The 14,553-nt window shown below is 62.9% G+C and overlaps 1 protein-coding gene across 1 annotated transcript; it reads right to left on the reverse strand.

Annotated features, from left to right (window-relative positions):
* Window positions 1-4,358: 4,358 nt before the first annotated feature.
* On the reverse strand, window positions 4,359-10,364 carry LOC131422918 (cytochrome P450 2W1). Its single transcript, XM_058570543.1, has 9 exons — window positions 10,182-10,364; window positions 8,501-8,663; window positions 7,979-8,128; window positions 7,750-7,907; window positions 6,141-6,314; window positions 5,689-5,827; window positions 5,378-5,562; window positions 4,860-5,001; window positions 4,359-4,555 (listed from the first exon to the last, which is right to left on the reverse strand). Exons 1-9 carry the CDS (start codon window positions 10,362-10,364, stop codon window positions 4,359-4,361), a joined length of 1,491 nt encoding a protein of 496 aa, XP_058426526.1.
* Between the last annotated feature and the right edge of the window lie 4,189 nt (window positions 10,365-14,553).

Consider the following 14,553-nt stretch of genomic DNA (forward strand, 5'->3'; position numbering starts at 1 on the left):
CACTGAACTGTGCACATAAAAATAGTTAGGATGGTAAATTTTATGTCATGTATGTTTACCACAATAAGAAAAATACAAAAACAAAACAAAAGCAGCTAGAATATGAGACAACGGGTGACCCGTCGATGCTGAGGTGGAGCCTTGCCAACGACCCCCCGACCCCAGGATGTGTCTGTGCAGCTGGTCAGGGCCAGACCACGGCCATCCTGAGGATGGTTGGGTAGGCGAGTCCCCAGTCTGTGCGGAGGGAAGGCAGCCCCAGCAGCCGGGAGGCACGTCCCATGTCCCCGTTCCCCACGCTGAAAAGTTAAATGCAGCTTTGACAGGTCCTGTGAGTTGGGCAGAGGGGTCCCAGGCGGCAGGGGTGATGGTCCCATGGGTCAGACGGACATCAGACTTGGCTAACCGTGCGCATTAACTGTGTCATGTTTAACGTGTCCATGCAGTAAAGCGAGGAGAAGGGGTCAGTACCCCCAGGTGGTCTTGGCTGTCCTGGGCCCGAGCCAGCTGGTCCAGCCCCGGCCCTGGCCCTCAGGGAAAGTCCCCCCGGCCAGTTCAAGGCGGGGGCGAGGGGAGCCTGGAATGGGGGGTGGGCCTGGTATCCCCTGTGGAGGCCGAGAGAGGGCAGGACTGAGTCCCTGCTCCCCTCCTGAGCCCTGGACCATGGTGGATGAGGCCCCTCTGCCCAGTCCACCTGAGATCTGCATCTGGACATGGGGTGACCACTCACTGGGGAGGCGGGGGGGCCCCGCTTGCCCACTGGGCTGAAGGCTGAGGATGAGGTGGCGAGGGGGAGGGTGACTGACAGATGGACGCCCACCACCAGCCCATGGGCCTGAGGGCGCCAAGCTGCAGTCATCTGGGTGCTGGAGGCCCCAGAAGCTCAGGCTCCCTCGATGGGCCATGAGGGCATCAAGGTCACGGTGTGGATCTCCCGCCTGACATCCATGGGCAGCTCCGCCCAACCCAGCCAGAGCTGCAGGCACGTCTGCCCACGAAGACCCATCCCCACCGAGCCCCCCACCCAGAAACAGGGTTCCCCAACTCCACCCTTGCACCACCCCCACCGCGTGTGAGGAGACCCGGCAGCTCCTTCCAGGCTGACTGGACGTCCGCCATTATTCCTCAGCCCTGTCCCAGGGGGACACCACCTGGGCTCAGGGGCTCCTCCCGGGGTCTCGCTTTCACTGAAGGACCCACCAGGGAGGGGGGCCGTGAACCACAATGGCCGTGGGCCTCTGCCCACCACCCCGCCCCGCCTGGCATTCAAGTCGAGGACTTGGAACCAGAACCGGCCACCTATGGGGCCGTGAGGATCCACCAGGGTCTGCACCTCCCTCCCAGACCAGCAGAAAGGCCTTTTTAAGTTTCTTCCTGACAAGTTAAAACAATTACCAAAAACATCAACTAACCGATTGGATTCTTTTGAGAAAACTGAAAAATCACCTTTGGAAGTGGTTCATTTTGATGTCTATTCTTATAAATTACAAAAATGAGTGTCTTGGTGTCTGCATCCCGCTGCCCAGGGCTGAAGGTGAACCACCCCGGGCAGTGCTGGGGACCCAGATCCTACACCAGGGAGGTGACTGTAAACGGGGCTCAGGTTTTCAACAAAGCAAAGACTCCACGACAGCAGCTTTTCCCTCATGAACACACCCACCTCTGCCCACCAGAGCCCATCCCAAGGAGCTGCGTCTCTTCAAACAACAGCTTCTCGGAAGCATTTTCAACAGCCATTCTGGAATGTTCCACGTCAGCTCTGCAGGATGCTCTGAATTCCTTCACCAGAATGAAGTCAGATTTGTGCTTATTGTGTCAGGTGACTTCACTTGAATACAGTGCCTGCCGGTCCTGGCGAGGCGGCTCCCCAGACAGCCTGGGGGGCACGGCCCTCTCTGCCCTTCGGTGTCGAATGTCAGTTCAGACACGAAGAGAACACTAAAGCAAATGCTTGTTACCCACCACCCAGCTTTTCCCTAAATAAGACAGTACAGGTGCACCACCTCCTCCCCAGGGGCCTCCCCCGTGAAGTCAGCGCATCTGGAAGCATCAGGAGCCTAGACCCCACCCATAGTTATTAGGGAAGTTGCCCCCCACTGCCCACCCAGGTGTGGAGATTTGTGTGGTCCTGGCCCTGGGTCATTTCATTTGGCCCTCTGGAGACTGCTCCACTGTGGGAACACGCCACCATCCTTTTCCTTTCTCCCGGGAGGGACACACTCCTTGTGCACAGGGGTGCCCAGCACTGGAAACCTGGGCCACAGGGACCACCCCTCCGGCCATTGCAACTGCACCGAGCATTGTCCTGTTCACCAGTTCATGCTCCCGTGGACAGCTTCCCCACATCGTCACTGAGACTTAGCATGGTCAGACTTTCTGATCGTTGCTAATCTGATGCTCCTTCAGTCTTCACTGCGCCAAATGTCTGCCCAGACATGCCTGCTTCAGGAAGGTTCTCCGACCCCCAGCTGGGAACAGGGGCTTCCTCTGCGCCCCACCCTGTACCCCTCCAGTCCAGACAGGGAGCTCCAAGAGGGGGGAAACCATGCCTCATTTGCCACCACATCCAGCGCTCACCACGGAGAAGGCATCGGTGTAATCTTGGATATTTGTGCAGAATTCACCAGCGTCGCTAACTTCCCACCTTGTCCTGGGCCCCACCCTCCACCCACCCACCAGCTGGTGCTTCTGTGTGCTCTGCCTCAGAGAGGATACCTCTGCTGAGAGACAAGGAGTCAGTTCTAGGCTTCTGAATTTGAAAACCAAGGCTTCGGTCATGGGAAGGGTCTGGGGCACACGAGATGTGGAAGAGGAGTGGGGGGGTCAGAATGGACCAGAGAAAAGGCTCTTGGAGGTGGCAGTTGGTCAAGAGGCTGCCATGCTTCTCTCGCCAACCCCTCTGTGCCGCCTCCCAGAGCCTGGGCCCACTCAGCTGTGGGACAGGGCGGCTCCCTCGGGGAGGGCAGCCAGGGTGGGAAGGCCTGGGCTGCTGCATGCCCCAGGCTGGCCCAGAGCAGCCGTGCTAGCAGGATAGCACCAGCCCTGTCCCACCAGGCTCCCTGGCCACCAACTGCCTGAGCAGCGGCTGGTTTCCAAGAAGAAATACGGGACACCAGATAAGTTTGAATTTCAGATAAACGAAAAGTGTGCCCCGTGGAGGCCTGTGTTGGAGAAGCCCCAGCTCAGGGAGGTCAGGATGGAGCCATCGGGGCCAGAGAGGGGAGGAGATGGATCTCAGCTTCCCCATGCCCAAGCTGTGCCCCCTGAGCTGGTGTCTCTGGGCCCCGGTCAGCAACAGCCACCTGCTCCAAGGGCCTGCCTGAGGATCATCAATACATCATGGACATGGGAGAGGATGGAGCTGGGCTTTGGGTATGTCAGGGCCTCAGTTTCCCCATTTGCACCAGGGTCCTGTGAGGTTGATGGGGTCCCAGTTGAGGGGCCCCAGCATCCTCCCTGCAAACTCCTACTCATTCTTCCTGCCCAGCTGCACTTCCCCCTGCGGGGGCCCTGATCCTAAGGGCATCTCTCTGTTACCCCCAGGACTCAAAGTCCTGGCTTCAAGGGCAGAGGGCTTCCTGGGTATGGCTCCCTCAGAGCTCAAAGAACGAGGTGGGGTCTGTAGGAGACCCAGCGGATCCTGGGCCTGGCATGGCGCAGAGCGAGCATGCTGGGAACGTGGTCTGAGGTGGCCTCTGGGTGAACATCACCACCTGCCGTCTCCTGCACGCCCAACTGCAGGTGGGAGACACCTCTGTGCCTGGTGGGGGGTGCCTGGCTGACACTGGCCCTGGTGGGGACCGCATGGGGGACAATGTGGAGGGGAGATGGGGAGGGGAAACAGCAGGGAGCCTGGAGGAGGTATCGTGGGGTGTAAAGAGGGGGTGCTGCACCAATGGGGTGTGGGGGGCACCTGGGAGGGTCTGGGGGCAGAAGGAGGAGGAAGAGGATCAAGGAAAGGGAGGGAGCCCAGCTCTGCACAGGGGCCCTGGCTGCCCCGGGAGGAGACTGGAGGAAGAGGGGCTGATACTGTGTAGGGGGACTGGAAGGGGGCCCAGGGCCTCCAAAAAAAACAGGATCAGGCCCGAGTGGGGCTACCAGGGGAAGGTGCACCCCTGGCCCCCATGGTGCCCAGATGAGGCTGCCAGACCTGGGATACACAGCCTGGGGTGGCCGCAGCAAAGAGCCTAGCAAAGGGACCAATGAGAGGCTGTCTGTCTGTCTGTCTGTCCATCCTGCCTCCATCATCCACAGAGCACTCCCAAGCTGGGAGCCGGGGGAGTGACTCAGACCCTCCTGGGGGCTGGGGAGCGGTGGGCCTGGGATTTTGTCCCCAGAGCAGGCCAGACCTCCCTCAGTCAGCGCCCCCGGGGCCTGGGCACTGCACACAGGGCCTGGGCCGGCGGCCGCATGGTGAAGGCCGGGGCGGGCGTGGTGTCCAGGGTGGCGGGGCTGAGGCCGGGCGGGGGCAGCAGGCAGTACCTCTGGAGGAGGCCAGCGAACAGCAGGAACAACTCTGACCTGGCCAGGCTCTCCCCTACGCAGACGCGGCGACCTGCAGGGGAAACCGAGGCACATGCTGTGGGCTCCAGGCCTGCCCTTTCCACGGCTGTGGGGGTGAGCCCAGCCCGTCTCTTGGAGTAGAGAGGTAGGGGCTCCAGGGGAGGGCCAGGGGCAACCTGAGGGCGAGGCCTGGGGTGACAGGGACATGGGTCAGCTCTGAGCGGGCAGGAACGGGGTGCCCGGGGCCATGGGAGTGCCTACAGGCCAGCAAGCCCAAGCTTCAGAGGCCCCTGGTGAGGAGGCCACCCAGAGAGGGGAAGCCCCTGAGCCGGTCTGCCCGCCAGGCCTGCGAGTACCTGCGGAGAAAGGCAGGAAGGCCGCCCGCTTCACGAAGCGCCCGTTGGCGTCCAGGAAGTGGCCGGGGTTGAACTGACGGGGCGTCTCCCACTGCGTCTTGTCCAGGAGCACGGAGCTCAGCAGGGGGACTACAGGCGTGCCCTGTGGGCGGGGCGGCAGGTGATGGGGGCACTGAGAGAGGCCCCCAGGAGGACAAGGGGAGGGGCGGGGGCCATCTCGGCCCCACCTTGAGGAGGTCTGCTGGAGGGTTCAGCTCCTGCACGCACCCACTGTGGCCGGCATGAGCCCCATGTCACAGTGAGACACCTGCTGTCACCCGAGAGGCCAGGTGACGCCCCAGCCATGCGGCAAGGGCCCAGGTCTGCGGCAGGGAAGCCCCAGGTTCCAGGGGACCGTGAGACTGAGGGCTGCCCCCTCCTGCTCCTGAACCCCCTTTCCTGCTTCCCACGGGGACCCCTGGGCACTAGTCAGTGTCCAGGAGGGGCCCAGGGCGGCAGCCGAAGCCTGGGCCTCCCACCTTGGGGAGCAGGTAGCCGCCCAGCTGGGTGTCAGCCGCCGTGCAGCGGGGCACGTGGGGCAGGAGGGTGATGAACCGCTGGACCTCGTGCAGCACGGCATTGGTGTAGGGCAGCAACCTCTGGTCCTCAAGCCGGGGGTGCCGCCCAGGCCCTAGCACACGGTCCAGCTCCTCCTGCACCCGGCCTGCGGGCGAGAGAGGGGCACCAGTGTCACCAGAAGCCTCCATCCCCTCAGCCCTGGGGGACCCCAGCCCACCAGGTGGGAGAGGCCATCCTGGCCGTGGGTGGGGACGAGGGGCCCAGGGCTCACCCTGAACACTCGAGTGCTTGCCCATCAGGAGGGCGGCCCACTGCAGTGTGGCAGAGGTGGTCTCCGTGCCAGCCATGACTATGTCCAGGGCACAGGCCACCATGTTGGCCTCAGCAAACAGGCCCTTGGGGTCTTTCCTCTGCAGAGGTGGGTGGGACAGGGCTCAGCTGGAGGCTGGGCTCCATGGACCCCACACCCAGCCCTGGGCTCAAGAAAAGGGTAGAAGACAGAGATCTGGCAGGAAGGACAGAGCCAGGATCTGCTGGGCACCTACTGCACTCTGGGCTCACCACATCCTCCCACCGCCCCGTGAAACTGCACTGCAGATGCTCCATTTCACAGATCAGGGGACCGAGGCTCAGAGAGGTCCCCAGCCAGGAGGTGGAGGAGTGTGGTGCAGGACAAGCATGGACTGCTCCCCAGCCCCATTCTTGGGTGGGTCTCACCCACACCTGGCCCTGCTGGATCAGGGCGTCCATGTAACTCTGCACAGGGCCTCTCCCAGGCTTGGGCGGCCGCCGCGCCTCCAGGAGGGTCCTCAAGATGGCTTGTACCTCCTCAATCTTTCGCAGGACTGGCCGGTGCAGCTGGAGGAGGGCCCCGAGTGACGGGTAGATGTTGAACAGCTGAGGGCAGAGGGCGAGACGGTGGGGTGGGGAGTGAGGGCGCAGAGGGGTAAGGAGCGGGTCCATCCTGCAGCAGATGTGTTCGCCTGTCTGGGAGACGCACTGGGGGCGGGTGCCACTCGTGGCCACAAGTGGGCACCAGGCTCGCGCATGGGGCCTCGCCACACATGGGACCAGCACCCCCATGACTCAGACGAAACCCTGTCCAAGTGCAGGCAGGAGGCAGTGACAGTGACACACCTGGGGGCTTGAGCAAGCCGCAGCTGCTACGGTATCGTGCCCCCCGCTCTCCATCCATCCACCAGAGCGGGTGAGATGGAGAAGGGGAAGGGGTTGCCTGCCACTGTGGAAACACTGAGAGCTGCGGCTCCGGCCGCTGTGAAATGGAATGCGGGTCAGGGCGAGTGTGTCTGACAAGGTTGTCTGAGGGGCCGCACAGCCTCGGCATGCAGTCGGTGCTAGGTTGGTGTCAGCCACCATCCCGGCTACACCAGCACCACCGTGTCCCCAGAACAGTTACGGTCCCTGGAGACAGTTACACAGGGCACTTTGGCACTGAGGAGCCGACATAGGGATGGAACATTCCCCACATGGAGCAACACTGACCCCTCTGCCTCCATCATCCTCAGGGCGCCCGGGTTAGACCTGGCCAACCTGGCTCTCCCAAGGAGGCCGGATCTTCCTTCCCAGAGGACATCCAGGCTCCCCTGCCCATGAGGAGTGAATTAGATTCAGGACGGAAGCCTGAGGACCCGGGAGGCTCTAGGAATCGCGGCCGCTGATGTCAGCCCTGCCTCGCGCCCCTGACCTTGTGTCATTGAGAAATCGGGTTGAAAGTGCCTGTGCGCTAAGATGCCATTACAAAGGTGTATGCAGCACACAAACGTGTGTGCCGAGGTAGATTGCAGTTAAAGTGGTAATGATGGCTACATGTACAGACATTCTAAATTCGGGGAAAGAATGAAATGCACACGACCCTGGGGGTTCTGGAAATCAGAAAGACCGATTCCTGTGATTTCTATCATGCTGTGAGGACCGATGCGGGATGGAAGATCCCTGGGTTTAAGGGCTGGGGGACCTGAGGGCATCAAGCCCCGTATCCAGGGAAGAAATGCCTGGTCCCTGTCCCCCCATCTTTGAGCAGGTGCATCTGTTACTGATGGGAAGGTGTGGGGTGGGGGCAGATGGGGACCCCTGCCCTAGCCCCCTCATTTCCCAGGGAGCACAGGGGACTGGCCTGGGTCCCATGGCCAATCGATGTCAGAAACAGGATGTGCCCAGGCCTCCTGGCTCTGAATCCAGGGCTGCTTTTGCAGGGCGGGAGCTCACCTCTCGCTGGGGGGAAAGGGCAGTGCTGTAACACCCCTCCCACCCCCGTCTCAAGCCAGCGTCAGCTCCCTTCCCCCTACTCCAAGGCTGGGAGCTCTCCTCTCACCTGCAGGCTGGGGGTCCCCAAGAGGACCATGACCTCATCGATGAGGGCCAGTAGGGACACGAACACGGGATCCCCGTAGTCAAACCGTTGGCCGAAGAGGAGCGTGAAGGTGATGTTGGAGGGAGCCCAGCCCAGCAAGGCCAAGGGGAAGGGCTGGCCTGGAGGTTGGGAAGACAGGCCTCAGGGGTGAGAGGCCCCCTGGGAAGGGGGTGCCCCAGCCCCCACTCACCTCCGTAGCTGTCCAGCTGCACCATGAGGCACCTTAGCTCCTGCAGAACCTTGTCGGCCACAGGCCCCCTCCCCACGCCCAGGCCGTGGAGGGTACGCACAGTGAACTGGCGGGCGGCCCTCCAGCGTGCCCCGGATGAGAAGAAGATGCCTGAGGGCCAGACACGGGCCGGTGAGCAGCCCCCCAGTGATGCAGGCAGGGAGCAAGTGGGGGTGGACCAGGGTCAGGGGGCCTGGCTGGAACCTCACTGCCCTCCGGGAGCCTGTTCTCCTGGGACCTGGCCTCCGCTGGCCCATCCCCCTCTTGGTATCCCATGGTCCCCTGTGTGCCTGGCCTGCCACATGGACACTCTGTCCCTCCCTGGGAGCCACGCTGGGAGCACTCTCTCCTGCTGCCCCGAGAGAAGGGCCCTTCTCCTCAGGCCCCCACCTCTCCTGGGGTCCTGGGGGTCCCATGCTCAGCAGACCCCTAGGAGCAGAGCTGGCCCCTACCCACCCCCACCCCACCCTGCCGCACACCTACCCCCACCTCCCTGGATATGCTGGAAGATGGCGATGGGGGGCCGGTCAGCCAGCTCCTGCCCCGTGCCCACCAGGGCCTCCTTCACCGCCTCGTAGCCAGTCAGCACCACCGTCTTCTGGCGCCCCAGGTGGACAGTGAACACCGGCCCGTACCTCTCTGAGAGCTGCCGGAGACAGGCAGGCGTCAACCGGTGGCCCTCCAGGTCCCCTGGGGCCCCTCAGGCCATGCCCATGCAGGGCAGACACCAGGGGACGCAGAGCCCAGGCAGCCCAGGCAGGGTAGTGGAAACCCCAGTGGAAACTGGGGGTGGGGGCAGCATGAGTAAAGGTCCAGGAGCCGCCACAGGGAGGTGTGTTTCGCTGGAGCAGGGCCTGGGGGGCAGTGTCCAGCCAGACCCCAAGGAACCCCCTCCCATCCCCTCCAGGGGGGCGAGGGTGCCACCATTTGGTGCTGGGTGTGGCTGTCGTGGGTTTCTCTTCTCAGGGGATACACTGGCAGGGGCTCTCCTGAGCCCCAACAGGAGGCGGGGTAGGAGGGGCCGTCTGCGAGTGGCCTGTGCTGGAAGCCTGGGGTCTGTACAGGGAGCAGGCCTGATGTACTCGGCCCCCCGGAGGCCCTGTCCCCTCTTCGGGCATCCCCACCCCATCACTGAAGCCCAGACAGACAGAAGCAGTGCCCGGGGCCCGGACTCGTCGGTGTGTTTCACTCTGGCCTCCCCTGCCCAGCGTGAGGACACAGAACGAGAACGCCCGGCAAGGACTGGCCTCTGGCGCCTCCGTGTGTGCCATCCCCCTTCTGTCCTCACAGCACCCCTGCCCGAGGGGGGGCTGTGTGTCCCCACTGTACAGATGAGGACGCGGGGGCCTGGAGACAGAAAGAGAGTTGCTGTGAATCATGTGCACCGAGGGACAGGCTGCCATGCCTTTCCACTGCCTGCTCTGCCCCCAGCCCGTGGACGGTGGCCTCCGGGGCCGGCGCTGGGCACAGGGCCTGAGAGCCTGGGGGGCGGCTGCTTCAGCCCAGGGCACTTCGTGGGTCGTCAGCAGCTCCTCCGAGGGGCCGGGGCTGCAGCCCCCTCCTCCCCCACACACCTGCAGGGCCTGGGGGGCCACCAGGCAGCCCCCATCAGCGGGTCAGGAAGCAGGAGCACGTCGGGGGAGGGAGGGTGGAGCGGTTGTGGCAGCTGCAACTGGGGCAGGTTGGCTGGGCAGCCTCACAGGGCAGGGGCCAGGCCTGCACCCCCACGTACCTGCCCTTGACACCCCTGCCCCATAGGCACATCTGTGCACAGGTCCAGGTTCCTTCCGTTGCTGGCCTTCTGCTGCATAGTGCTGCCCCCAGGAGTGCCTGCCTCCTCCTCCAGAAGGCCTCCAAACATGGCCCTCCTGCAGGCTCTCATCAAATGCCGCCTCCTCCAGGGAGGCCTCCTGGCCTGCCACTCCTGGCCCCCTGCTCCTTGGCCAGCCCATCTGCTTCCGTATGTGTGTGTGTGTGTGGGGGGGTCTTTCTCTTCCCCAAGGCAGGGTGGGCACTCGGGCCTCCTGTGTTCCCTGCCGTCACAGGGGTCCTGGAAAACGGGGCCTCAACTTCCCCAAAATGGGCCTGGGAAGGCAGGTGGGAAGCCCAGCTCTGGGCCCAGGCAGTGGGAGCCGAGCTGCAGGACGGGCCTGCCCTGACCTACCTCCATCAGTGACTGGTCCATCTGCGACACCCGCAGCAAGTGCAGGTTCCCGATGAGCGGCAGCGGGCGCGGCCCAGGGGGCCAGCGAGGGGCCGGGGTGCAGGTACGGGTACCGGTGCGGAGCAGCCCCCATAGCCCCAGGAGCCCTAGGAGCCCCAGGAGCCCCAGGAGCAGCAGGGCCATGCGGACGGCAGGCGAGGCCTCAGCTCCCCTCCCTGGGCCCGCCGTCCGCACCCTGTGCCTTATGGGCCTCCGGGAGGGCGTGCCGGCACCCCACCCTCCCCCACCACCCCGAGAATGTGGAACGAGCAGTTTGCAGGGGACAGCCAGGCGGCTTAAAGCGACAGGCGTGTGTGGAATGTGGGGTCGAGTCTGTGGCAGCGAGCAGGGGGGCTGGGGGCTGCCTGGGGGGCTGGCGTCTAGGCCTTGTGCTTGGGCATCTTCCTCCCTGTCCTTGCTGGAGAGAACACCGCGTAGCGGCCAGGCTTCCCCTCCTGGCAGGTCTCAGCCCTCTGCTTCGGTCTCCCCGTCAGAACCGGAGCTTACCAGGCTTTGGGACCCGGGCCCTAGTTCTGAGGGAGGAGCGCCCACCTGCCCCATGCTCAGCCCCCTCGGCAGGACCCATGGGTCAGGTGGTCCGTGGCCTCTCCCAACCCCGCCACCACCTGTGTCCACCCAGTTCCTCTCAGACAGAGCCAGTGGGGGAATACCAGGCGTGGGGACACCAGGGGTGCCCACAAGGGTCTGCATAGCAAACACCTCAAATCCAGGGCATTTGGAGGCCAACAGCTGTCTCCCCGCTGAGCTTCTGACAGCGAGCTTGCCCCGAGTGATAGTCTGCTCCCTGGTGGCTTTGTGAGCACAGTCACCTGGCCAGGGGGCACCAGCCTGCTCTCGGAAAGGGTGGGCCAGGTGAGGGGCTGGCCACCCAGATGGGCCCACTCTGCAGGCAGGGCCGGGGCTGGGCCAGGGCCCGCTGAGCAACAGGTGGCCAGGGTTATGAACCCCCTTCTGTCTATGCTGCACTCCAGTCTCTGAAACCCTGGAGGCCCGGCTGGGAGGGGAGGAGGCACCACTTTGGAAACAAGCTGTGAGGGGCGGGGGGGCTGTTGGCACCAGAAGTGGCTGGGCCTGCTTTGCACCGCCTGCCCCGACATGAGGCAGCTGGAACCCCATCCCTGCCGGCTGGGCCCCTCACTATGGGGCCTATCTCCTGGGGTGCCATCCACGCCCCTACACAAACCCCAGAGCCAAGGCAGCCTGAAGGCCCTTACCCCCTCCCAGCCTCGATTTGCATACCTCCTGCGATGGGGTGCTCATCATCTCGCAGGCAGGCTGTCCTGTTGCACAGCCGTGGGGCTGCAGTGAGGGAAGACAGGTCTCTAACCTCTGGGTCTCTGGGTCATTCGAGCTGAGCACTCAGTACCAAGGCTGCTGCTGAGTGCGTAGGCTCAGGGTTCTGTCTGCCCAGGACAGTTCACTTAGTTAATTCAGCAAGTGTTTATTGAGAACCAGTGTGTGCTAGGCCGAGCAGCAGCTGGGGCTACAGAAATTGGTGGCACAGGGATCCTAAAAGGGCCCTCAGGGCCCAGTGGGAGAGGCCCGTGTGGCAGTGGCTTTGCCACCGAAAACACCTCAGGCGTTTGAACTAGAGAGATGAGTCACAGGGGGAAGGGCCTTCTAGCAGAGGGAACAGCCTGTGCAAAGCCTGGAAGTATGAGCAAGCGGGGACGGTGAGGGGGGCGTGAGGAAAGAGAGCTGGCAGGCCCGGATCGCTGCCATGGGAGCCACTCGGGGGCCTGAGCTGGGAAGGATGCTCTGGTGGGAAGGCGCAGTGTGGCCAGAGGTGCTGGAGGCAGGGAACTTGGTGTCCCTGTGTGTGGGGAGGGTTCGGTCCCCCACGGCCTCCTCCTTCAGCTGAGTGAGGCCTGGTCACCTACGAGCTGTGCTGGGTGCGAGGTCCAGCTCTCAGTGCTGCCTGTCTGGGCACCTGAGGAGCAGGCGGGTTCCCTGCAGGGACGGCTGTGCAGGAGCGGGGCTCTCTGGAACCGGGTCCGGCTGACCCAGGTTCTGGCGTGTTACCTGCAGGACCCGTTAGCTCCTCCTGACAGCCTAGCGGGGTCGCACCCATTTCTCGGAGGAGGAAGCGGGGCTCAGCTGTGAGGGTTAGCAGCCCCCACCCGGCTGCCGGTGCGTCAGGTGTGGGGGGTCAGGATGGGGCCCCCACAGCACCCACTGCGGCTCTCAGTATCAACCACTTTGACCAGCTGTTCTGCCGATGTCCCACCATCCAGCGAGACGGGGTGTAGTGGTGAAGGGCACAGGCTTGGGAACCAGACACATTGGTCAGATTCCTGACTCTGCCACTCGCTCATCAGCTGTGCCACCGGGGGCAGTGGCTCCACGTCTCTGAGCCTTGGTCTGCCCAGTCTGCACAATGGGCATCCTGATCCTAGTGGCCAGTTGGTTCCTAGAATTTAGTGTGGACAAAGCCAGCAGTGTGTGACTGTGGGAACCTGGCAGGCTGGCCCCCTCAGTGTGGGGCCCAATGGGCCGGGCCCAGGCGAGGCCAGATGGGCACCTAGAGCTTCTCAGCGCCTGTCCAGCAGAGCTCAAGCTCGGGATTGTCGGAGTCAAATCTGGGCAACATGAGTGTCAATCAAGATGTGAAGCACTCCCATCCCCACTTCCTGTGCTTGCCCCGCCCTGCACCCCTGACCTACAGTTCTGCTCGTCCCACACGTCACAGCCACGGAATCGTCCAGCAGAATGACAGCCCCCAGAATGTCCATGTCCTGATCCCAGGAACCTGTGACCGCGTCAGTCTCCGTGGCAAAGGGGACTGAAGGCAGAAAATGGAACTGATCTTGAAATGGGGAGATTATCCTGGGTCATCGATGGGGCCAGGGGATCACAGGGCCCAGAAGGAAGGAGGAGGAGAACTAACCAGAGGGCTGCATGCGAGGACTCCGGATGGAGCAGAGGACGGCTGGGGCCCAGGACGCGGGGGCCTCCAGGAACTGGAAGAGGCCAGAAGGGGAGGCTCCCTGGAGCCTCCAGGGACCCAGCCCTGCCCCACCCAGATTTCAGCCCCCGAGAGCCGTTTCGGACTTCGGACCTCCAGACTGAGAGAGAATAAACTCGCATGTTTGAGCTTCAAGAGTCATCGGCCACAATCTATGACCTTCGGAGTCATGCAGCTTTGCCACTTTAGGGGAGTCCTGAGGCCAGCCCAGATCCCAGGCGGGGGAACTGGATGGGGGAGGGGCAAGGTTCTGGAAGAGTCTGTGGGAGGAGGGGGTGGAGAGTGTCTGTCTCAACCACCCTCAATGTGCTTCTTCTGGGAGCCCCGACTCCAGCCTGGATCCTTCTGGAGCCCCTTGCCCATCTAGGGGGGCTCGAGGTCAGTCCTCCCTGTGGGTGGGGCCGCACTGCTCTGTCTCCAGTGTCTGCAGGGCTGGAATACAGTGGACCTCACAGACGGTGCTGGCAGGGCCTTGGGAAGTCCCTCCCAGCAGCCCCCCGGGCCACGTTTCGTCAGGTCCCTGGGCGTCCAATGGCTCACCTAGTGCCCTTCCTACCTGAGCTTAAAACAACAACGACAACCACAATAATGATATTCCTCCCACATGCTTCACCCACTTTCTCAGCCAAACTTCTAGAAAGAGCAGCTGCCCCCCTCTGCTCCCCTCTTTCCACCCCCCAGCCCTCCAAAAGGGTCCTGTCCTGGTTCCCAACGACCCCTCAGTTCACTTCTGTCTGAGTGTCCTGGGGCTGCAGCCCCAAGAATCAGAGACCGGGGTTCAAACAACAGACGTGCGTCCTCCGTGGAGAGCGGTCTGTGCTGTGGGGTGGAAGGGCCGGGCCCTCGGAGGTGCTGGGCAGGACCTGCCTGCCCCTTCCAGCTCCTGGTGGCCGCTGGTGCTCCTCGGCCACCCTAATCCAGGAAGATCTCACCTTGAGATCCTCACCTTAGTCATGTCGGCAAGGACCAGGTGGGCACATCTTTGGGGGGCCACCAGTCAACCCACTGCAACATCTGGCAGAGTCTCTTATGTGCGTAGGTATTAGTCAGGATATTCATCCATATACGTAGATCACAGACACACCAGCAGGAATGTCTTGAAGTCTACCAGCGCCCTCAGTGAGGTGAGTCCCCCTCCCATGTGTGCTCCAGAGCTTCCTCCTGCCTCTGCAACCCTCCCTCCCTCTGTCCTTGCTTTATTTTTAGGGTAACAGTGTGGCCGGGATCAGACAGAAGCTTCCTCCTACATAACTGTTGCCTCGTCTCTGGGCTGGGTACGCGCCTGTCCGCTGTTAAAAACATCCTGCTAAAAACCTCTGTGTGCAAATATCTTTGTGCACGGTTGCA

This window comes from Diceros bicornis, chromosome 26 (genome assembly GCF_020826845.1).
Source record: "Diceros bicornis minor isolate mBicDic1 chromosome 26, mDicBic1.mat.cur, whole genome shotgun sequence".
NCBI lineage: Eukaryota > Metazoa > Chordata > Mammalia > Perissodactyla > Rhinocerotidae > Diceros > Diceros bicornis.

Coding starts and splice junctions, on each gene's coding strand:
- LOC131422918 (XM_058570543.1), bottom strand. CDS start 10,364: ATGGCCCTGCTGCTCCTGGGGCTCCTGGGGCTCCTAGGGCTCCTGGGG. Junction 7,908..7,978: donor GCAGCTGGACAGCTACGGAG/GTGAGTGGGGGC, acceptor CCCAACCTCCAG/GCCAGCCCTTCCCCTTGGCC. Junction 5,563..5,688: donor CAAGCACTCGAGTGTTCAGG/GTGAGCCCTGGG, acceptor TCTCGCCCGCAG/GCCGGGTGCAGGAGGAGCTG.